The following is a 23,740-nucleotide window of genomic DNA, read 5'->3' on the forward strand; positions in this document are numbered from 1 at the left end:
TAGTTGACTTTGTTTGTTTTCAAACAATTCATTTTTATTAGTTACCTAAATTATTATACAGTTTGAATATGTATATCTGAAAAATATCTGTACTACTTAAGCATAGTCTCAAGGAAGTAGTAAGTAAAGGGTCCATACATTGAGGAAGATGATGATTGGAGATTTCCCTATCAGATGATTGCATCCTGGAGGAGATAGATCAACCTGCAGAACAAGCCAAGTGTTGTCTTAAGAAATTAAGATTAATGCATAGGCATGTAAAAAATTGGATTTATTAGCACGTAGAATCAGAACGTACATGTAATTGAACAATTCTAGAAGTTTTATAAGTTATTTTCCTCCATAAAAAACTTAAGCTTTAGCATCTGATATGTAAGCTGATGTTTGTGAAAATTAGTGTTTAAACAATGCCTCCACACTTCAAAATATACATTGCGGAGTCAAAATATACATTGCACCAAACGCCAAATGAAACAAAAAGTCGGATAAACAGCTGATCAAATTATAAACGGAAGGAAAATAAAAGATACGTCTTATAACACTTAAAACATATATTTACGCTTATACTCTTACTCACAAGACGGTAAATATACAAAAAAAAAAATGGTAAGTGGTGATCGATTTCGATTGGACACTCCAATCATCATCAGACCCAATAGGCGAATGTCGATCACCACTTACCATCTTTTTTGTATATTTACCGTCTTGTGAGTAAGAGTATAAGCGTAAATATATGTTTTAAGTGTTATAAGACGTATCTTTTATTTTCCTTCCGTTTATAATTTGATCAGCTGTTTATCCGACTTTTTGTTTCATTTGGCGTTTGGTGCAATGAATATTTTGACTCCGCAATGTATATTTTGAAGTGTGCAGCAATATGAGACATTTCACACAGTACTTGGGCTTTTTTCAGGAATTATAAATGTAATGTTAAAACTTAATAATCGGCCATAAATGTTAGTCTGCAGCTAAAATCTCCTTCATATTGTCAATACGACTGTATTTACTCAGTTGTCTTTTAACCAGTATAAGTTAATTGTTTAAGTAAGAGCAAATCTGACTATATCAATGATTGAATTGTACTCTCTAGTATCATTTTACAGGTAAGCTGTATGTGATAAGTGACTATTTAACAGCTGCCATCAATAATCAATAATTATTATCAGTGAACTTGTAAATTGATTTTGCGTTGATAAGAAAAGCCTCTGACTGCACAGATTTGGATTGGTCATTGATAAGCAATACTCCTGTTGGATTTGATAGATTTTGAAATTTGAAAGAATGATGTTTTTGTCTGATTTCATACAGTTGGTACTAGTTGGATGTACAGAAGAGTTTCGGGTACAGAAACACTTATATTTAAATTGACTGTAAAAAAGTGACACCCACTATTGGTTTTTATACAGAAAAAAAACAAAGTTTTACTTTGCAATTCAATTCAATTACCTGTAACAGGATTAAATTTGAGTTTATGTTACACTTGTATGTGATTTCTTATTTGAGAAACCGACAGAAACCGGACAAACCAATTCTATTGTTAATACCAAATGCAACCCAACGCCTTTGATATCCAGGATATTTAACCCGAGGTGATTTATTTTGACACGTGTTACATGTACAGTGAGCCTATATATTGGAAGGGTTCATGTTTTTTTTTTTTATTTCAGCCCAAAGTTTAGTAGTTTTGGGTTCACCCTAAAACCTAAAACCAACAAATAAATTATATCTATCAAACCACCAAAATTCCATTACTCTTCTATAATATTTCTAGTTTTTTTTATTTTTAAATAATGTTCAAGTGATACAAAGGTTAGATTATAAGAGTAAAATTAACCATTAGTTCGCTATAAATACTTTACTATTCACAAATGTCCACATTTAACTGATAAGGTGGTGGTTTAGAGTAATTTCTTGAATAACTGTGTGCAAAAGTAGTTCAAGGCTATCTTATCACTGAGTTAGTATTATGTTTTATGGCCATGTTTTGTGGTTAAATGCCTTCTTGAGTGTGGTTAATGGTTAGATAAGACTGTGTTAACAATTCATGTGGTAACACATTAAACATAAGGAATGGAACTATGAATACAGCCGAAAATTAGTCATTCTTTAACTTAGACCTTAGACTTTACTCTAAACTGAAGTAGCCACTCCATTTTCATGAGTTTTTAGCCAATGGAGTAAAGAAGAACTGAATTCCATTGAGCCATTGAGTGTTTTGCTGTAAATCTTTTTTCTAGACCTCAAATTATTAACCATATACTAAACTGAAGTAAACTCTGGTATTTAAATGAATGAAATATTATGATTATTTACAATACATGTCTACAGCATAAATAAGTAAATAAATACATTTGAATCATTAAATTTTCTTACACTATTACTGCTTTATACATTTTAGGGAATTGTAGGTTTAGGCAGGTTAAACCAATAAGTTCAGTATCATGAAAGAACGTTACAATTCGAGACAGCTCTTAAATATTATATCAACGTGACAAGATATACATTATTTAAAGGATCAAAGTAAAATCAATTACATTTTCTGATTACATCCATTCAGTAACCAATATACTTGACGGGTGTCAGTTGACCATATTTACATGTCACTGATATTTGAGTTTTCGAGGCACTCTACATGATATAGCTTCTGTTAGCCCTAAATGGTATCTGTATGAATTATGCATGCAGTGAGTGACAACTTTTGAATATTCACTGATTTTCTAGCCTTGAATGAAGAATTACCTCTAAAATGATGAATTGACTTTAGTATGTGGTTTACTTACCAAGTCTTTCCCAGGAAATCATTATTTTATTTTCCATTCATTCAGGTCTTAAAGAAAACCTCGCTATTGGTTTTCCTATTGAAAAGTACAGTCCTCGTCTTATTGTAAAGTCTGAAAATAGATAAGATGGGGGTTTGTACTCCTTAAATGCACTGATGTGAATAAATTACTGATAAAGTTAGAAGTAAATAATTTCTTTATATTCCAGTTCTTTCTTGAGTCTTTAAATCTGTTTTCTCTTATTATTGTTGGGCAAATCTTTATTTTAAGTATTTTAAGAATGATCCTATACTTATAGCTGTCCTTGATAATTGGGCTTTATGTAGGTAACAAAATAATTGTCGAAATAAATGGAATTTTCATCTTAGTAGATTGCTTTTTAGCATCACCCCGAATCCCTTTATTAATTAATAAAAGCTTAGTTATATTTATTTTGATTTTCAATATGAGCTGAGGCAATATACAGTTTTCAATCCAATTAATGTTGTTTCAATGTTGAAATAATATTATTTCAACATTATTCAATATTAACAAACAATATTTTCATAAAATGTTGATCAATGTTGGGAAAATCATGTTACAATCTTCTCAGAACAATATTGTTGACAATGTTAAGCAATATTATTTCAATATTTCAACAATATTGTGTTGCTACTTTGGGAAAGCTACACAGATCATATACTCGACTTGCATTCTTATTCATAAAGTATGCACCTCACCTTGGTGTGCATTGCTGTCTTCATAATGATAATGTTTATAAAAAGAACTTGAAGGATGACGAATCTAGGGTGGGTTTAATACATGGTGTCTATGACTTGAGGAAATTAGTGATAAGAAGAGTCCTAACCCTAAGATCTTAAGGTCAGGATGGAAATGTAAAAACCATTATCTTTCAGAGTCTATAAAACCAAACATATTGAATAATAATACATAAAAATGTTTTATAAAAACTATTGTTAACAAAAGTAGTGCGAGTAGAACACTTGATTCTTAAACTATAAAAGTTTGGATTAGTTTTTGCAAGAAGTACTACTAAAATATTTAATTACCATACCTAAGTTAATTATTTAAACATTTTTACCATTTACAAATATGTGTAAACAAAATAAATCCTATGGTTTGTGTTAAATGGTTTTGTAAATCCATACAATATTTTCTACCTTTCTACTTTGGCTGTTTAATGTGTCTGAACTAATGTACCTTCCTGTTCAGCAAAATATTGACAAAAGCTGTTATTATGTGTTGCTAAAATTACCGGGAGCAAAAATTGAAATGCAAGTAGCCATTATAAAAAGGGAAGCGTGCACTTATTTATCCATTATATTTCACTTAGATGTACTGGGAGCAAAGTCGAGGTTGAAAAGAATACAATTGTCAACCTTGAACACTGGGCGCAGCTGTAATTTGGTCATTTGGTTGAATGGTTAAAGGAAACACTATATCCTAGAATACGACTTACTATTAGTGGAACTACAGAATGCACTGTAGGTTTGTCATTGTGTATTTTTTTTTTTACCAAGACGAGATATGAAAGAGTTTGTGGTTTAGTTTTGATACTCAAAATAATGGTTGACAGCTATTTACAAACTAATCTAGTGATGTCTATATGTGTATGTGTGTGAGTATTTATTTAGCAAAAAAGGGCTTAAACGATTTTAAATAAAATTTTGTAATTTATATTCCTTTTAATTCTGAAAAAATGGTACACCCCCCTTCCTGTAAAAATTATGGTTCAAAACGTATTGCAACTTTTATGATATTCCCCATAAAATATAATACTTTTTATACTTTTCTTTGAAAATATAGTTACTCCCACCGCTTACCCATGATTACAAGCTAATGGATGAAAGTATGTGTCAGGTTGATACCGTTTATTTTACCATTTGAATTATCTTCCCATAAATATAATAGGTATAAAATTAATAATATAAATAGTTGAAAGTACGGATCTTGTTAATCTATACGTGGCTAAAGAGAAAGCATTTAAAGCTCACAGAGTTAAGGCATGATAGTTTCAGTATATTAGACACATTTTGGAGTCTTCTTTTTGCTGAGTTGACCTCCCATGGAAAGCAAAGAATGTGTTGTTACTCTTGTTGGCTGTTTTTTGGCCTTTTGGCCTTCTCATAGAACTAAAGCACAATTATTGTGGTGGTTGATCCATATTGATAAGAGTGATTTGTTCACAGGTCCCCACACATGGCACAAGATCTTTCCCCAAGCCGCTGGGCCGAGACAGTCGCCCATTGACGTCAACACGGCCCGTGTCACTTCAGACACTTCTCTTCACTCACAGCCGCTGCAGTGGCGTTATGTCCCCGGAAACTGCAAGGCGATCGCAAACCCTGGCTACTGCTGGAGACTGGACGTCAACGGAGAAGGATCAGGTGAAAAAAATGGTTTACTTGATTATTAAACACCGTACTTAAAATTCTATCCACAGACGTCAACTTAAACTATTCATTTAGATCAAAGGGTTTACCTCGAGAAGTACCCTACCTGCGTCGTCTTTTGAGAAGTGTAGTAGGTTAAGATTTGCTTATATGATGCTGAAAAACCAGGGTAAATATTTTAAGTGTATATGAAGCCACAATGAATCTATATATTAATTTGAAACTGTTTTTCTTTGTCATAGCTATTTTGAGAGAACGGCTGGGCGTAGAAACTCGGTAGAGGTGTCTAAAGAAAGGTCTTTGTCTGTAGATGAGCCATCGAAAGAGAAACATGGTGAATTCCCTTGGGGCTCTGCCCCAGTGGCCTTTGAATTCCCATCCCGTGTTATTCTTATGGAGGAAAACGGGGTTTTTGTCACAGCTAATTTGAGAGAACGGCTGGGCGTAGAAACTTGGTAGGGGTCTCTAAAGAAAGGTCTTGGTCTGTAGATGAGCCATCAAAAGAGGAACGAGGTCAATTCCCTTGGGGCTCTGCCCCAGAAGCCTTTAAAATTGCCTCCAGATATGTTTACATTACGACCATATGCATAATAATTTTACACTACTTTTTAATGAGACAGCTGTTAAGATTTAAATTGTGATTTATTGAATTTTTCAAAATGAAGTACAGTATTTGCAATGGGTTTTTCTTATTTTAAAATGGATTTTCTTCTGCATCGTGTCATGTTTTGCAATATAATGTTCTATTACCAAATCAGTGGAAAATCCTATTATCACGGTAACTATTTTATTTTGGAGTTAACTTATATCTATTGTATGGGTTGGTTTCTGCCTTTTTTACCATTTCTTGGAGATAGTACGTAGGTGATATTCGTTGGCATATTGCATCTGCAGACAAAACTTGGGTTGGTGTATAGAATGGAAAAGAGTGAGAAATCCTGGACAATTTGATATAGGCTAAAAATAAAACTGAATTAACACTGTTCTACATTTCTTGAGCAATCATTGAAATAACCGATTTGCAAACAATGGAAACATAGAACAAGTCATAGAACACAACCAAGTAGAAGAAATAGGAATAATGTTTTTTTTCCATTTATAATCGTTATCATAGACAACCTAATGCGACTATGAGAGGGAAAAATTTGTAGAAAACACTAAAAAAACAAGATTAGCTTTTTGAAAAAAGATAAGATATTTACAAAATATTTTGATTATATCTAACTGTTGTGTAGATTGTGAGTATTTCCATAATCTTTGATTCGCCTGTAATGCAAATGCTCGAATTCGAGCAACAGGTACACTAGTGCTGAATGAATTGAAGGACAGATAATGGTTAAAATTAGCTGGTTACTTAGAAAAATTAAAATACCAAAAATCAAGGAGAGCTTGGGTCCGTTTTTGAACCTTTAATCTTCAAAAAGCTTCTACGGTAGTTTTTATCAGGATCGATCTAACTGGAGTAGGAATATAAGTAGGAAGTTAGAGTAATCCGAGGAGACAATAAATTACTACGTCACTTTGACAGAACTAACTGAGGAAAGGGAAAGCACCTTTGCAACAATGGTGAAAAGAAACATGTATAAATAAAAATGTCTAGTTTGTTGTTTATTTGTATGTTGTATGTTTATGATGCCATCCACTACTCTGAAACCAATCACTTATTAGATCACACCTGACTGGTAGATCCACTAGAGATATAGGTATAGGTGTGGAAGAACAGGTGTAGTAATAGCTCATCTCAGAACCACTCCAGGGTAGCGAGACGTTTTAGGTCTATTGGGGGCAAAAGGAAAAGAAAAATTCCCTCACAATGTAGGTGGAGAGGGGTGCAAATTTTCTCCTGGCTCTTAGCCCATCACATGCAAACTGCGAACCTGGCTCACCGAGTAATCTACGGTCACCATTTGATCCTGAGTAAAGTCAGTGGCTGTTTATTGTTCTAAACTGGGCACAGCTGTCCTTATAATCATTAGGCCTGCCTAAAGAAACAGTTAGTCTTAGTGCTAGACAAAGGTCTCACACTATTCCAAATTTATATCCCTCATTCACATTTAGGTTAAAATATGAAAATCATGTAATAAATTAGGACTAATAAGAAGTATTTTACAGGCAGTAAATTATTACTCTGCTTATTGTAGTAAGCTACGATAAAAATCATCTGAAAAATTATAAAACTTGATAATTTAAATTCTGTCAAACATCTTCTCTGAGTAGTTGAGTTGAGGTTAGGTTATTGATTGTGGCAACACTTGTTAACCTTTTCTAATTTTCTGTGTCTGTGTTGGTAGAATTGAGTGGAGGCCCGCTGCAGGCTCACTACAAGCTGGAGCAGTTCCATGCACACTGGGGCCCATCTAGTGAGAAAGGCTCTGAACACACGGTTGACGGTCAAGCATATGCTGGAGAGGTTAGTACAACCACAAAGGAAAATACACTTCAGTACAACATAATTTGTGTATCAATACCGGTAATAAAGATCTTGCTGATTTCTAGAAGTTGAGGTACCGTAGCGAAATTGAGCTATTTGAGCCAGTGACTATGATCCCATATCCTTATCATCAACTATTTCTTCAATTCGTTTGCTGCAGAGAAAATCTCCTTCTCCTTTAGCTCAACGGAAAGCAGTTAAAAGAGAGCATAAATATTTAGCATAATATCTTAAAATACAAATCGTGACACTTTTGAAAAACTGAGGTCCTGGCATGTGCTGTGCTCCACAGGTACACTTCAAAGCGTAGCAACCCACAATACTGTAGGTGCATTCCCCAAAGCAATGCACCACCTCATGGTGTGTTGTAATTATAAATGGCCGTCACAAATGATAGAAAGCTTTTTCTTTTTCTAGTTCAATACTTTATTTTTTAACTTTATTTGATATTTAGATTTAGGTTATTAAATTGTGGGTAAACTAATGCTATTATATTCTAGCTGAACTTAATATAAAAATTTAGAGAGCTTCCATATTTATTTTGAGATAAAACCAACACAGTGCGATAAAACCATAGGTAGTGTCTCTCTAAATAAAAAAGCATTTACTCTAATACTTTAATACTCTGTATCATGAATAGTGACCATACGAATGAAGGTATTTTAAGCCAAGTATAAGTGTAGGATGAGCGGCGCAATCTTGTAGTCTTGTTAGTGACTAAAGCCGACATGTCTTAAGACACAGATGTTAACTAATGGCAACTAAGGGTCCTAATGACTAATATAGCCACCTAATGATAACCAAAACAAAAGTTTAAAGTATGCTTCTATAGTGAAAGAATTTATTTTATCTTGTTCTGAACTTGTTTATTCTTTCAGCTGCACTTAGTTCACTGGAACAGCGACAAATACAAGTCCTTTGCAGAAGCAGCTGGACATCCTGATGGTTTAGCTGTGCTTGGAGTGTTCTTAGAGGTTTGTAATTATTACAATTGTTATTTATCCTTCAGAGGAAAAATGAAAAATGGCTTATTAATTTGCAAATTTGTCAGGACGGTAGAAGAAACCGATCTTGACATTTTTATTTATTTATACCTGTTGTGGGCAAATGTTATCTAAAGACAATATATGAAAGCTTCTTACATACTGCCATCAGAATTAGCTCTCCTAAGCAGATTGTAAGAGGGCAACTCCATCCATAGAGACTACCCCCCTAATAACTAACATAGTTTTCATCGCAGTATTATTTATTGTTGATTTTGTGACTCAAAATTGTTTACTATAGTTCGGCCGCTTAGAAAGCAACCTCCTCTAGCATTGGTTTAGCATTAGCGTGCAGGTCGTTTTCTAAGCGGCCGAACTATACATACAAAAACAAATCAAAGCTGTTGTTTTAATTTATTTATCATACCGACAAAACAGTTAGTTTCACAACAAATCTGTGGAGGAGGCTGCCCTATATGAACCTGACTACATGGGTCATTTGACATAAAAGAAGCAATTTTTAGCTTTGAAGTTAACAATTCTCAAATTAATTTTAATGTGTCTATTACTTAGTTGTCTTGGAGTTCTTAAATGTAGGTATGATCAATGAATGAATACAACCTCTTTAAGAAGGGAAATGCTTATGGATAATTGTCAGACTGGAATTTTGCTGCCGAAATGAACTTTGCGCGGCCGCCACTATAATCGCTACTCTATCTCTCTCCCTCCCTCTCCCTCTCTCTCTCTCTCTCTCTCTCTAAGCCAATTCTTTGACTCACTCTCTCTCACTCAGTCATCTGACATGGCCATGCATAGCGGCCGCCGCGGGAACTATCCAAAATTCAAATACTTCCAGACTGAATTCTTTACAAAGGCGTTACACTTCTTGTAGGGTTTGTATTCATTGGTATGTTTAAGATGATAGCTATCATACCATAAATTATGTACGGTAATAGAAAATGTTTTTTCCCCCAGGCTGGAATTAAAGACAACGATGAACTTGAGAAAATTGTCAAACTCATTCCACACATCACTCACAAAGGACAAACAACTGACGTCTCCAACCCAGTGGATCCGGCAAAACTTATTCCTGGTAAGATTTTAGTTGGTTAATTTTAGGTCCGTAAATAGTTTGGTTAAATTCATGTTGCAGTGCTGTTATAGTTGACAAGAGGGATTAGGGAAACTGGTTGCTAGCGATTAACAAGTATTCTTCTGTTTTTCAGCCGCTTAATGTACAGTACAGTCCCGCAAACTCGGTGTAATGTGGACTGGAAGGGTGCCGAGTTTGTGAAATTCCGGGTTATTGGGAACTAGGGTTGAAAATAAGAACAATACAATTTTTAAGCTTATTAACAGTCTCTTTAATTTATATTATTACAAGTTAGTATTAAGTTATCGGATATAGTAAAACAAATCCTTGGTACGAGCTGCGAATGATTTGGCTTGGGTCCATGTTTAACTCGGACTCAAAAAATCACTAATTTTCTGAGCCAGGTGATGGCCGAGTTATCCAGACTGCCGGGTTATCGAGTGCCAAGTTTGCGGGACTCTACTGTATATAGTTAACATGCTTCTCATCTTTTCATGAAGTGTATTAACTAAAGCACAGTGGTTTAGTCCTAAATTCTCCTGGGTGGGAACACTAACCATCGTCTAAGAACTAACCAACATAGGATTGTTTATATGATTTTTAGCAAAATCAGAGTGGGAAACGCCGTTCCTGCCCCGGCTACTACCCCATTGCTGAAGCAGCATTTCAATAATTGCTCCCGAGCTTACTTTTGTTTGAAATTTGTGCGATTCAGTTAGACAACAGTACTGCAATAGGTTAAATAGCTACTATAAGTAGGAGTGTACGGGGAAAACTGTATTATGTACGATTAAAAGTAAAAGAACAAATTGAGGCACTTGTCATAGTCATCAAAGCTGTGCTAGATTGCAGGAAGTTAAATTCTACAACAAAGGGATTTCAAAGCTCATCCATCGCTATGATAAGTGGCTCAATTTGTTCTTTTATGTGTTGCTAAACTAGTCTTCATTTTGTGAAACAATTGTCAGTCCCTTATGGAGTAAGGTCTGGACTGCTGGGTGGTTAAGGGACAATCTCCCATTTAAATTGATGAAGGGGTCTTGCATGTTAAAATTGTTGTGTGAAGTTTTTGGCCAATGAAACAACTAGCAGGGTTTCAAATTGTAAGACACTTTCAATTAAAATTTTGCAACAATGTGCAAAAAGACTTTTGCTGTAGGTTTGACTATTACTGAGTAGGTAAACACATCTGTACTTGAAAATGTGTAATTGGCACACGACACACGTCTAGCCATAACTTATCAGACAGAAACGTTCCTTACTTCCTGAATAGCCCTCATACATTAGACCTAAATTTTAGAAAAGGAAATCAATTACAGCCTACATACAACCTACATTAATACATAAAGGTTTAAGTACTGGTAAAACAAATATTCATAAAAATGTCTTTTATTATAAGTTTATGAATAAATGCTCTTATGTTTCAGACAACAAGCACTACTGGACTTACCTTGGCTCGCTCACCACACCACCTTGCACAGAGAGTGTTATTTGGATACTCTTCAAGGAGCCGATCCCCATCTCTGAACGCCAGGTTTGTTAGAAATTAAAATCCTTAATTTCTAAAAAGTTAACAAACAATGAACTTTAGTCTTTATTTACAAGTTCATGGAGAAGAAAAAAAGTTACAGAAACATTTTCAGTTTATTTGAATACCCTGGTACTTTTTACAAACATAGGAATAATTAATACCGCTTTATTAGCTAATAGCCAATAAATTAATATAGCTATGTTCAACCATAGACAAAAAATATGAAATATAGACTGTCAGCCGTGCTGCGGTTGCCATGGTTACCATATGTTCCGGCGCACACCGCTGTAGTTTACGTAGCACGTACGCCGTAACTACCGTGGTGCTCCAAGCGGTGTGCGCCAGAACCTATGGTAACCGCAGCACAGCTGACGGTCTATATTTAATTCTTTTTGTCTATGGTTCAACCCATTACACTACTACATTGGTTGGTTATGTAAATCTTACTAGTACTGAAAATCAGTTAATTTGTTAATTGAGGGTTATTTAAATATGTAGACATTGTGCCTACTTCCTTTCAATATTTTCCTTCGGTTTGCCATTGTTCCTGAAGATTAAGTACATAATTCATACCTCATTTGTGGCATCCCAAGCATTGATTCTTCTAAATACGCTTATTTTCACATTCACTGTGCAAGTATGTGCAGAACTAGGATAATTCTTACACTTTATATTTATTGCAGCTATCAGTGTTCAGGAGCATCAAGCGAGTCGGAGCCGATGAAGTCCACTGCGACGCTGAAGATGCAAACATCATCTGTAACTACAGACCTCCATTGCCGCTCGGAAACCGAGAGCTTCGAGAGTGCGGCCATCATTAGAGCGGCGACCAACCACGTAGCATCACGATCTGATAGCGTAACAACCGCATTTACTCTGGGTCCACCGAAAGCCTTTAACCAATATTTATGTTTATGATATTAATTGTTGACCTTAGCGTAAGAAACATTCCTACTTTAGAGACGATGAAATTGTCAATGTGATATAGATTTTAAATATTTGGTTTATGATGAGCTTATTTTGAACTTTTCTCTTGGGGATTGGGGGGAGCGAGAATAGTCAACGATGTAACAATTAGTTGGATGGGTTTCAAACCTACAAATTTAACATCACTATTATAGATATTCAAATGATAGTTTTAAAATTCAGTTCCTCCATAAGTTTGGATGGTTGGTAGAACAAAGACTAATGAACCTTAGGAATTATATTTGTTCAAAAGTTTTGTTGCTAGCTGCCCAGTACTATTCTTGCTCTGTATTTAACAGACAGGCTATGTTAAGAAACATGGAGCAGTTACATTTTTACAGTTTTACCCTGCAAGGGATGTATTTTGTGATAGTTTACGATTGAATGAAATCATTAATTGATATCTTTCGAACAATCAGTAGTAGAGAAATAACTTACTTTAGAATAGGGTTGCCAGATCTTTTGGCTGAAGCTGGTTAAAGCTTTAATTGTGAAAGCTAGTCCTTAGATAGTTAAAGATGTAACAGTGCTAATTGAGTGTTTGGATATTCACAAGCACAATTGCACAGTTGTAGAATTGTCCAAAATACAAGTACCAAATTGCTATTGAGTTTTAGACGTGTGCAATATGTAATATAGTGCCTTTAATCGTGCTTGTTACAAATTGTGCTTTATGTATTGATGTAATGGAACTTTCTCAATGTGCAAGGAAATTAGTTAGACTTGTTTTTGGCGAACACATCTGCTTAGAATAGTTTACCTATACTAGTACAAATACCGTATCATTTCCTAGAATTGATTACTTGCAGATATTTTTGGTGCTGATAGATTAGTTACCTGATATTAGTTAGCTGTTTAATTTTAGGTTACGGAAGTCAATAAATTTGTTAGTTGAAATTATTAGTTTGCTTTCTGAATCCGTTTTACTGTTTAATGTGTTTATAGAAAGCATCTCTCTAGAATCCATTTTACATTCACAGAAGAATTACAGGTCTTATAGTCCTACACCTACTGCCTGGGGGGTTGTTGATATAGGGAGTATCAACAATTCCTGGAAAAAATCATGTTTTAATGTCATATATGTTGGGTACATTTTTCTTGTGAAGGTGCTCTAACCTAATTTGACTTATTTCAGTATCTTTATGCTTTTTACCGAATGGTATTTTGACTTAATAAATTTAATTTTGACTATGGTATATTCAAATTTAGTAGTGAGAAGCATGAGAACAGTTAAAACGTAAAGAAGGGTGAACTAGATACTGATGTTTTTAAGGCAAGTAGTAATGGTATCATTGAAACTCTTGGATACATAGCTTATGGACACTCTAGACAAGCAGTACAATGTACGAGGAATTAAGTATAGTTTCTTCAAGTATGATTTCTTTCTAAGTATAGTTTAAGTATAGGACTTCTGGATATGTTCTTTTGTGATGTGTTTTTCATTGCAGGGTAGCAGGGTTTTGGTAGCCATTAATATCGCCACAACAGAAACTACTTTGATAGTTTCTTGCTCATCTTAATTTATTTGTGAAATTTACAAAAAATGAATGTTGTTTTCACAAAAGAAGTTTCAACCTTTGTCACCCAGTTGCCTTGCAATATACTATAGTTGGTTCACAAAATTTAGGTGGTTCTAGGGGAAGGTTTCCTGGGTTTCCCCGCCACTTTTTTACCTTAGTCTATAATATCAGCTGATAAGCTGTCAGCTGTTGTTTCAAAGTTAGGGTAAGGTGGAGGGAATATAGTCGCTTCCCTTAAACCGCCTAAATTTAATGAACAGAGTATAGCCTTGTTTTGATGTAAACAATCAGGGCCCGTGCAAGGTCCCTGAACATGTGAGTCATTGGCGCCCCCGAAGTATACAATCCCAATCCCTCGCCCCACCACTTTACATGTAAACTTCTTATTTCAAAATAGTTAATAGTAACAAATACCTACAAGTTTATAAGTTAGTATAGTCCATGGGCCAGCCAACATGTCGGTATAATTTGGGGGTACTGATTTTCCTTTTCACCATAGTTAGACGGGTTTATTAGGATGTAACAAAATCATGATTGCCATCTCGAAGTGGTAGCTAATAAAAATGGCGGCCAATTCAAGATGGCGGATGTTGAGTTTTAGAAAACCAGCTATATCTCTGGAACTATCCACCCTATTTCATTGTTTCTTTTTTTAAACTAAAGCTCTATATATGTGTTACAAATGTTGTCATATACACTAGTTCGATAAAATTAACCGTTAGTTAGTAATAAAGTAAATTTTAATAGTTTTTTTCTAATTTTTATGTCAAAACCAATTTAATTAATAGATTATTTAAGAGTTATATGTGCATTCAAGCTATAACACACTAGATATGTAGTGTAATGAATTCTCTTCAACTTGATATATTGCATGAATAGATTCTACCGAAAAGATAAGTAATATAAATTAAATTTTAAAATCTACCGTTCAAAAAAATAACTGAGCGCAGAAAAAATATTATGTTTCAGGTAAATACTTTTATGTTTTCAAAATAGCTTTTTAACAATTTCAATATTTTTTTCTTGTTTTTAAGTATACATTTCTATAATATACCCTTCGGTTTTTGCTGCCCGGAAGAAACAACATTTCCATAAATAAGACATATTTATTCCCAATTTAAATAAACATTAGATTTAACGAGTGCTTAGGTTTGCTGCTACGGGGAAGGTAAAAAGTGTTTTTTGACCATACGTCAATAGTATAGGATGAAATAAATAAATTTGCCAAATTTTATCAATATATATCCATAAACAAGTAAACTACAAGACAGTTTTAATTTTCTCCATAAGAATAACATGGGAATTTAAATTACACTATTTTTGAATTTTCTCTGTGACCGTTGGGCATACGAAAACGATTCAATATACTAAAATATTTCTTTTTTTAATCTCTACAAAACGGGTTGAGAAGAAATTGCAAAATATTTTGTTTTTAGGGTCAAAAATGGGAAACCCCTTTTAACCCATAAACCCCGTTCCCATGGTCCAATATGCTGGTTTGCGAATTCGTTCGAATAAACGTAGGTTTACACGTTTGTATTCAATTTGTATTCAATGTATTGAATTTCATCAAATTCGGATCATTTTTGCTCGAGTTTTCGCGCTAACGAACACACACATATATATATGTGAGTTTGAACGGATGGTGTTTTTGGCCTCTTGGGACCTCAAAAACAAAAATTAAATCATTCCCGGGTCCAGGTCTTACCATGAGTACTATGGTAATAGCTTATTCCATATATAGGAAATTCGCTAAAAACAATGAAGTCTGTGCTGGGATAACACCTGGAAAGCTTACCTGCAGATGTAAATATATCTTCATCAGCTACGATAATTGATGGGATAGCTTTAATTAAAAAAATACATGGAGAAAATACAACATTTTATCAATTGACTGATACAATCCTCAATCAAGTTTTAAAAGCAGCCTATCATAGCACTCGAATTGATGTTGTATTTGACACGTATAAAAACAAGTCAATAAAGTCTGCTGAACGTCGTAGTAGATCGTCGTAGTTCAGATGCAGGAATACCCTTCAAGAATATTAAAGGTGGTCACAGAATCATAAAATAGAGAAGTCTTCTACAAAGTGGTGACAGTAAACCATAAATAAACCAAGTTTCTTGCTGAAAGCTGGCAAGAAGAAAGTAAAAGGATGAAAATTGGTAACAATACATTACACGTAACTTCCTCTAACAATTGTATTAAAATAACTGGCAGTGGTTTTCAAGAAGTACACAAACTTGCCTGTTCTCAAGAAGAAGCAGATACACGTATGATGCTACGTATAAAGGACGCTGCTATGGAATTTTCAAATGTCATTTGTTTATCTGATGATACAGCCGTGTTAGCCATAGCTCTCTACATATCAACCGACATCAACATAAAGAGTAACCTGTATATAAGACGCGGTTCTAGTGGCCGAATCAGATTGGTAAATATAACAAGACTAGCATTTGTGGTTGGCTGTAGTGTCAAATCAGCTTTGCCTGGGTTACATGCGTGGACTGGCTGTGACACTGTGAGAGCGTTTTCAGGACAAGGAAAGCTCAAAGCATTGAAACTGTTACAAAGCAATATACTGGGTGAATAAAAGTCTAGACTCCCCTCTCTAATATTTTCTTAGTAAATATACAGAGATATTTGGTGGTCGTTTAATCCCAGCAGGAAGTTTCATTTTATGATTTTCAAATTGTTAAATGTTCCTAAAAAGGGGGGATTTTGGGGACAACCAAAATTTTTTGAATGTAAACCCCCTTCAAGTGACACCTCATTTAACAGTTTTTACAAAAGCTTAAAGAATGGTGAAGACCAGAGTTTGCTATAATAGTATAATAATATGCATCGAAGCAATCTTAGGCTTCAATATTTGTTTGGAAATCGTGTCTTTGAGAAATAGAGTGAAACTTCAAAAAACTTTTCTAAGGATTGAGGTACTGGAATAAAAAACTGCTATACATACTGTACTCTGGAATATTCCTGCCAAATTTGCTACACAAAAAAAGTATGAAATTATTTTCACATTTTTGCATGTTGAGTTTTAATATGTAATTAGTTATGGTTTTAGTTGAAAACATTTTCTTAACTTTGAAATAGACCACTAAAATATACAGGAGAGTTTGGATTATCAGAAGATGGAAGAAAATGGATTATCGGACGATCAAGATTTTATTTACTTAATAACAATTTTTTTGTTTAAAAGTAACATAGCAATAAATTATGTAAAATTACAATCAAAAATATGGTAGCTAATACCATAAATGTCAACAAATATACACTGCACTATGGAAATATACAAAACATTCAATAAATTAAAATTTTAATCCTATTGATAACACAATCACACATAATTACTTACAGCAAACCTTGGCTGAAATACAAAATAGCTTTATTATTTATATAGTCTTATTTAATATGTTTTAAAATTACATTAAAGTCCTTACTGATATATTTATCACAATAGTTTCATAACGTAGCCTACTTATTACAATATTGGTTCTATAGCTAATTAATAAAATACTGCTAATATTATTTATAATACAAAGTATAAAATGCAACTATTTATTTAGGTGTTAAAATTACCTATATACAGAAGTATATACTTGATTGGTTCTTAAAAACTTTAGTAAGCTTATGTCAAAGATGAGGTAAAAATTAGTTTGCAAATTCAAGGTGAAGATTATTGAAAACTAAACAAAAGTACTGTACTGTATGCCTACACTTGATCTATCCCTAGCATGCAAACTCTTTTTTCATACCTATTATTTACATAAAATGTATCTAACCATAATAATGTCCTTAAGTATCTTAAAAGATCAAAGGATGTGCGATGCATCGAAAACACATGTAAATTCCTATTTGATTTTATGCATCGAATCGCGATTCGGTTCAGCGGTGATCAAAAAACGATCCAATTCATGAGGGAGTCAGTGTCCATATACGAAAAACGCCTATAGAAAACCAATGCAATACCCGCAATACAGCAGAGCGTTGTTGTGTTTCCTTTGCGAAGGTGTTCTTATTTAATGAATTCTTTGCTTGTAAATACAGTATTGCTTTAATTGTTTTATAACTTTTTGTTTTGACATTGCAAATGATGAGAGGTTTTGTTAGGTGTAAGCAGTGTGAGACATGTTTTACTTCTGTAAACATTGCCAAAACAAGTCACTCCAAAATCATTCTAAAAATAACACAAGTCTAAACATTTTTTACTTGATACTTAACTAGCAAGATTGATGTTTTAGACTGATAAATTTGGTATTTTTGTACACATCAAAACATATCTTTATTTGTTAAATCAATATTATAAAATAAGTAACAAGCTTAACAATATGATTCTGCAAGTAAAAATTATGAAATAGGCAAGTACCACATCAACAAAAATTTGCATTACACAAATGTGGTAAATTTGAATTAGACTACAGTATTGTTATTTCTCTCCATAGACAAGTATGAATAGAAAATTCTGTATTGCTTCGAATCAAGTTGCATCGATTCTAATTGAAAATCTTTTGAATCGAATCTTTGCTTCAAATCTAAAGTTTTTGCTGCTTCGCACACCCCTGCGATACCTATCTTATCACTTTCTGTCTTCAATTATTTGTCATCTTATCACAAAAACCTGACCTTTGTAAAAACTTAGCATCTAAAAATCATATGCAATGTAACGATTATAAATTCTACAAAACTTAACAAATTATTTAATCAACGTTCTATAAAATGTACAGAAACTATGTTAATTTATAAAACCCCTAAGAACATTTTAGTTAGATTTGAAAATCATTCATTGTGCTGTCCTCGGGGTGAACTCTACTTGCTGCCAATCTTTGCAACCTGGAACAAGATTTATAATATTGTTTGTAAATTTTAACATGTTGACTACCAGCCGTCACACTCCTCCATATGAGGGGCTTTGTGAGACCTGGTAGTGAATGTGTTCACATATTTATCAGTAACAGATATGACATATAATACAAGATATCACAAAATCACTATGTTGGCCCACCTAAAATGTTGCTAGCGTAGGTGCTTAATCCAAGAAGGGGTCAGGCCCGCTGTTTGCGTGCAACACACTACAGACCCGAGAGATAGTTGACACCCCCTCCCCCTTTTGCAGGGGAATTTTCTCCACCTTGAACCCCCAACAAACCCAAAACCTCTTGGGGCCCATTTATTCAAGCTGTCATGACAGCAGGGGTTGACGCTGGGTCGGTTAAGAAAGAGTCGAAGAGAACTGTTGTTCAGGTCAACATTGAATCACTAGAGTAGCCGGTAAGATGCACATTAGCATATTTCCTCGTATTTTGTACAGTCTTCATAATAAATACCATTAGATCCCATTGACAGGCTCCACATTGTATGTAAGCTGACTGTGCTATAGCCCCAGAGAACCAAATTTGTATGGGCTTAGAATTTTCACACCAAGATTTTCTAACATTTCATTCCCCAGTTTGCTAAAAAAGGTACAAAACACAAAAATTAAATTGGTATTTCAATTTCCAGGATTTATAGTTTTTGCCTTGGTATTAACAAATTGCTCGAATTATCAGGATAGTACTGCGGATAGTCGTAGTACTCACTAGTGCGGACGTTAATCCACACCAGGGAGTATCCCATCCACAGTGCATGCCTATAAATATCCACAATTTGTGACCTCCTGGGTTACAGGACGTTGCCACCGTCCCAGTCTGGTTTTCCTTACCTCCTTGCAAGGGGGGGCATCCATCCTAAACCCAGGTCTGCTCATCAAAAATCAAAAAACATATTCATCGTAGAGTTATAGTGTTGCATAAAGTTTTCTGTCTCCCACACTACCGACCTTACATGATATATCCGGATCTATATAACTTTTACCTATATAAATGAAGACATTAACTTCCAAACCTGTCTCTAGATATAGGAGCCAGGGTGACCAACCCCCCTGCCAGCACAGCTGTGAGTGCGAGGTTGGTAGCAGTTGGGCCGTAAGTCTCTAGCACGACCCCCGCCACAAGTACAGCTGCTACTCCAAACAGCTCCCCTACTGCGTTGAGTAGACCTGACGACGTTGTCTCCGCGTGAGGGAACGTCAACTCTGCTCCAAACTCATAACCGACCGTTAGGTAGCCGTTCATGAAGAACCTGCGTGGTAAATTGTCAATTAAAACTGTGGTTCAAAAATATCAACGTTCACTTATAGAAAAACTTAAAAAATACCAATGGGGTTAAAACACAAAAATAAATAAATATCAACAGTCCTCAAGGTAACTTATTGGTTATCTGAATTTGTGCAAATTTAAGTGCGCAAGTAGCTTAAAGTTCAAATTGGCAATGGTAAAGTACTGTGTGACTACTGAAGCTACGAGGACATTTTTTTACGTAAACAGCTCTTAATTAAAAAACCACCCTCGTATAATTAGCACCCGTGTGGTTATGTGTTACTTTTGTTAAAATGCTTTATGGGTTCATCCAGAAATCTAGAGTGCCACATTGAATCCTAAGTTTATTTTACTGTACAAGTTAATGATGGTAATTTTCTAAATTATTTACCGGTGAATTTCTTGATATAAAATGTTTCTTATATGAGCAATAGATGAAAAAGAGATTTACCCAAGGAAAGCTGATGTGAAGTAGACTAGAGCTAAGCGTTCAGAATGCAGAGCAAACGTGTATCCCAACATTCCAATCACAGCCATGATGTATATACCAACTGTAGTCTCTCTGTGGAAAAAAATGTAAAAGTAATTCTATCCTAGAATGATGAAAGTGGGAATTAGTTAGATTGAAATTGACTTCCCATCTACCAGTTGATTCAATGTTTCATTCAAATCAAACGTTGTTAAGTGAGCCACTCAAAGAGTGTGCTGTATTCTCTTTCTTGGTTTTCAGTACTTTGATAACTAGCTGATGAGGCATAAAAGATACTATAGTTTACAGCAAGTATTTTTTCCAATTCAGCTTGGTTAAAAAGTTGGTGTATTCATCATAAATCATAGTGAACAACTCAGTAGGCCTACACTATGTCAGTATAGCTCAATTTAACAAACATCAATTTGGATTCAAAAACTTGCGACAACTTTTCCCAAACTTGTGACAACCTTAAACCTTGTGGGTGTGGAATGTCTAGTTCTTTCAATTATAGTTAAAGCTTCAACGAATGAGATTAGTATGTCTTCTTACCTTAGTGAAAGTATAATATCATATCAATCATTTACATGTGACTTACTTGTACATGTGAGTCTTGTCCAGCACCATGCCCCAGACAACTGAGCCGACCATTCCTCCGAGGATAAGTGTGAGACCGACTCTGCCTGCGTTCTCGAATCCCCACTGTTGTGCAGAAGATCATTAATATACACAATAAATTCTCTAGACAACATTTTATACAATATTTTCATTGGATTAAGTGTTTTCCTATTTAAATCTTCCAATGCTTGTTTGAAGGACCAAGGCACAAAGTAAGTGTAAGAAACATATTAAGCAAAGTAGGATAAGCTAAAGGTTATGAGAATGGGATTTTTTTTTAATTTGCAACAAAATTCAATCAAACCTAAAATCTAACAAAGAAGTAGGATTCAATGTCAAAGGTATGTTCAAAGAATCGGTTCCATTTTTCAGTCCATGTTGACAATGTCAATGGTGTGTATAGCCAAACATTTAATTTTAACTTATTCAATAGATAACTCAGTCAGTTGCAGAGGTTTGTCTTGTGACTTTCAATGCACTCCTAGTATTTGTGTCACATAATAACAGTACATAACAACAATTTTATAGTATGCTATAAAGGACTCAGCAATCTATTTAAAACTTACAGGTAGTCCTTCCAGCTGTTGGTTAAGCAAGGTGGAGTACGCGTAGAACACACCGATGTTGAATCCAAAGCTGACCAGAAGCAAGGAAAAGTCTGAGTTGCCAATCACTTGTTTGACAGAGGTGAGATAGTTTGTGTCTTTGCCTTCTCTCTCTTTCTTGCGAGAAATCAGCTGAGCAACACTGGGAGGAATTGGTGGTTGGGCTTCAAACACTGCAAACCATAGGCAATAAGACGAGTAATGCAAAGCATAGAGGATGTTGATATATAACCCTTTGAAGTATTTCATTTGGAAATTTTACTATCAAGCTACCAATTTTTATTATACTTTCCCTCATTTCTACTTTCTCCCCCTATACGTAGTATATGAAGAAAGTATTGTTTTCATAAATATTTTTGAGTTTAAGCGGATGAATCTGTTTTGGCCACCCCTGAACCCAAAAAGTGGTTTTTGAAAGTGATGTCTGTGTGGGTTACCCCTGTTCCAATTTCAATTAGTTTTGATGATTGGGTAGGTAGGCCTACTGTTTCATAGTATGTCCAGTGATCAGTGCAATTCTGTCACCGCTCACAATCTGTATAAACCTTTTGTCTAAAAGAGGATATTTTTCCAACATCTCAGAAATTTTAAAAGTTTGTCCCAGTCTTCAAAAAGGGGAAGAAATCATATGTCAGTAATTACAGTCCCGTATCTTTAGTACCTTTGTTTGGAAAGATTGTTGAACGTACTGTTTATGATCAAAATGTGTTCCTTTCGAGCAAATAATCAAAGTTTAAGTGAAATTCAGTTTAGTCAATGAATACAAACCCTTTAAGAAGCGCCAGTCTAGAAGGCACTCCTAAAGTGAATATCTGAGCCACTCCTACCACAGTCTGGCCCAGGAAAGTCAAGGCAAATCTAGTAAGACTAAAAAAAAAATAGCATACTGTATTGCGTTTTTGTAAAAAAATTCAGTCTGGAAACATTTGAATTTTGAATAGTTTCCGCGGCGGCCGCTAGGTAGACTATCGTGACCACGCGCCTTAGTCAACTGACTGAGTGAGAGAGAGTGATACAAAGATTCTGCTTAGAAAGAGTAGTTTAGAGAGCTTAAGAGAACTTAGAGTAGCGCAGCCGCCGCACTAGCGATTGTAGCGGCGGCCACGCAAACCTCATTTCGGCGGCAAAATTCCAGGCTGACTATTCTCCATAAGCATTTCACTTCTTAAAGGGTTTGTATTCATTGGTTTAGTTTTTTTTTGTGGTATTGTTGTTGGCATTGAGGACATTGAAAGAACCCGGAATCAAAGACGTTTAAAACAAACTATTATATCTAGTTATTTTGGTTGATAGCAGTGTGATCGTAAACTTACATAAGACAATCAGGATTAGTACAATGGTGGGGGCCAGAGCCATACCAAAGTACAGCAGTTGAAGTTGTTCTCCGATCAAGAACTTGTCTTTCACATCGTCCACTATTGCAGGCGGCACCAGAAACCCAATGGCAATCCCTAGCTGAAATACCAAACCATGTCACTCCGTAAACAACACATTGACAAGGATAAAGTTGATGTGTTAAAGAACTATTCCATCTTCAAGGTATTTACCCTTGGATTTGGGGAGAAGTAATGGAACAGATAACGTCCCATATGGTGTGGTTTGCTTAGTCATAAATTAAGTGTACTGGTCACCTAATTAACAATACGTATAGTTATCTTACATCTTTATTTCTTCCATCAAGTCTCCTAAAAGTAATGTTAGTCTGTGGCACAGAGTTTGAAAAAAACTAAAACGGTCCTAGAAATTCAGGCAGTTCAGTATAGTGCCAATTGCAGGATGACAGGTACATTAAAATCAAGCACGACCAAACATATTAACAGCAACAGCATGGTTTAACACGATTTTATCAAAGTAATGGGTACCATATTCAATTGACTGCAGCGAACAACACATGCGGCCTGCTTGCTTGAGGTATGTTGGTCCACAATTATCAATTATTGAGATAGGGATGCAATCTAGGTGTGTATTTTAACCCAAATATGAGTGTAGAATGGAGTGAGATGATCTGTGTAACTTTACTGACTAAGACCAGTGCAATTTCATCTGCTCGCATAGTGTCTCTATAACAAGCGTTTTGCTAATCCATAGTAATTAGGACCCAACGCTGTTTTACACTGTTTTAACTTGGATTACAAGTTTCCAAGATGTTTTTAATGAATTGAGGCTCAGCCATATACTATTGGGGGTTATTCCAAATTTCAAGGTTTTATACA

At 34.8% G+C, this 23,740-nt stretch overlaps 2 protein-coding genes across 6 annotated transcripts in view; one reads left to right on the top strand and one right to left on the bottom strand.

The window, feature by feature from the left end:
- The window catches only part of LOC128996738 (carbonic anhydrase 13-like), a 56,974-nt gene extending 43,900 nt beyond the window's left edge, over nt 1-13,074 (top strand). The window contains exons 2-7 of the mRNA XM_054422192.1: nt 4,970-5,167; nt 7,465-7,583; nt 8,483-8,578; nt 9,563-9,680; nt 11,108-11,214; nt 11,895-13,074. Of these exons, the coding sequence (XP_054278167.1) occupies nt 4,970-5,167; nt 7,465-7,583; nt 8,483-8,578; nt 9,563-9,680; nt 11,108-11,214; nt 11,895-12,032 (776 nt within the window). The 3' untranslated portion in view covers nt 12,033-13,074. The remainder of the gene's footprint in view (nt 1-4,969; nt 5,168-7,464; nt 7,584-8,482; nt 8,579-9,562; nt 9,681-11,107; nt 11,215-11,894) is intronic.
- A 3,773-nt stretch (nt 13,075-16,847) lies between these two features.
- The window catches only part of LOC128996735 (uncharacterized MFS-type transporter C09D4.1-like), a 46,686-nt gene continuing 39,793 nt past the window's right edge, over nt 16,848-23,740 (bottom strand). For all 5 annotated transcript variants that reach the window (XM_054422186.1, XM_054422187.1, XM_054422185.1 and 2 more), the window contains 6 exons: nt 22,841-22,982; nt 21,489-21,700; nt 20,903-21,006; nt 20,287-20,397; nt 19,582-19,818; nt 16,848-18,531 (listed from right to left, as the gene is read on the bottom strand). In XM_054422186.1, coding sequence (XP_054278161.1) covers nt 18,465-18,531; nt 19,582-19,818; nt 20,287-20,397; nt 20,903-21,006; nt 21,489-21,700; nt 22,841-22,982 — 873 coding nt within the window. In that variant the 3' untranslated portion in view covers nt 16,848-18,464. The remainder of the gene's footprint in view (nt 18,532-19,581; nt 19,819-20,286; nt 20,398-20,902; nt 21,007-21,488; nt 21,701-22,840; nt 22,983-23,740) is intronic.

The sequence above is a fragment of the Macrosteles quadrilineatus genome, unplaced genomic scaffold (genome assembly GCF_028750875.1).
Source record: "Macrosteles quadrilineatus isolate MER2022 unplaced genomic scaffold, UCM_ALF_1.0 Scaffold_6__1_contigs__length_79288215, whole genome shotgun sequence".
NCBI classification, from domain to species: Eukaryota; Metazoa; Arthropoda; class Insecta; order Hemiptera; family Cicadellidae; genus Macrosteles; species Macrosteles quadrilineatus.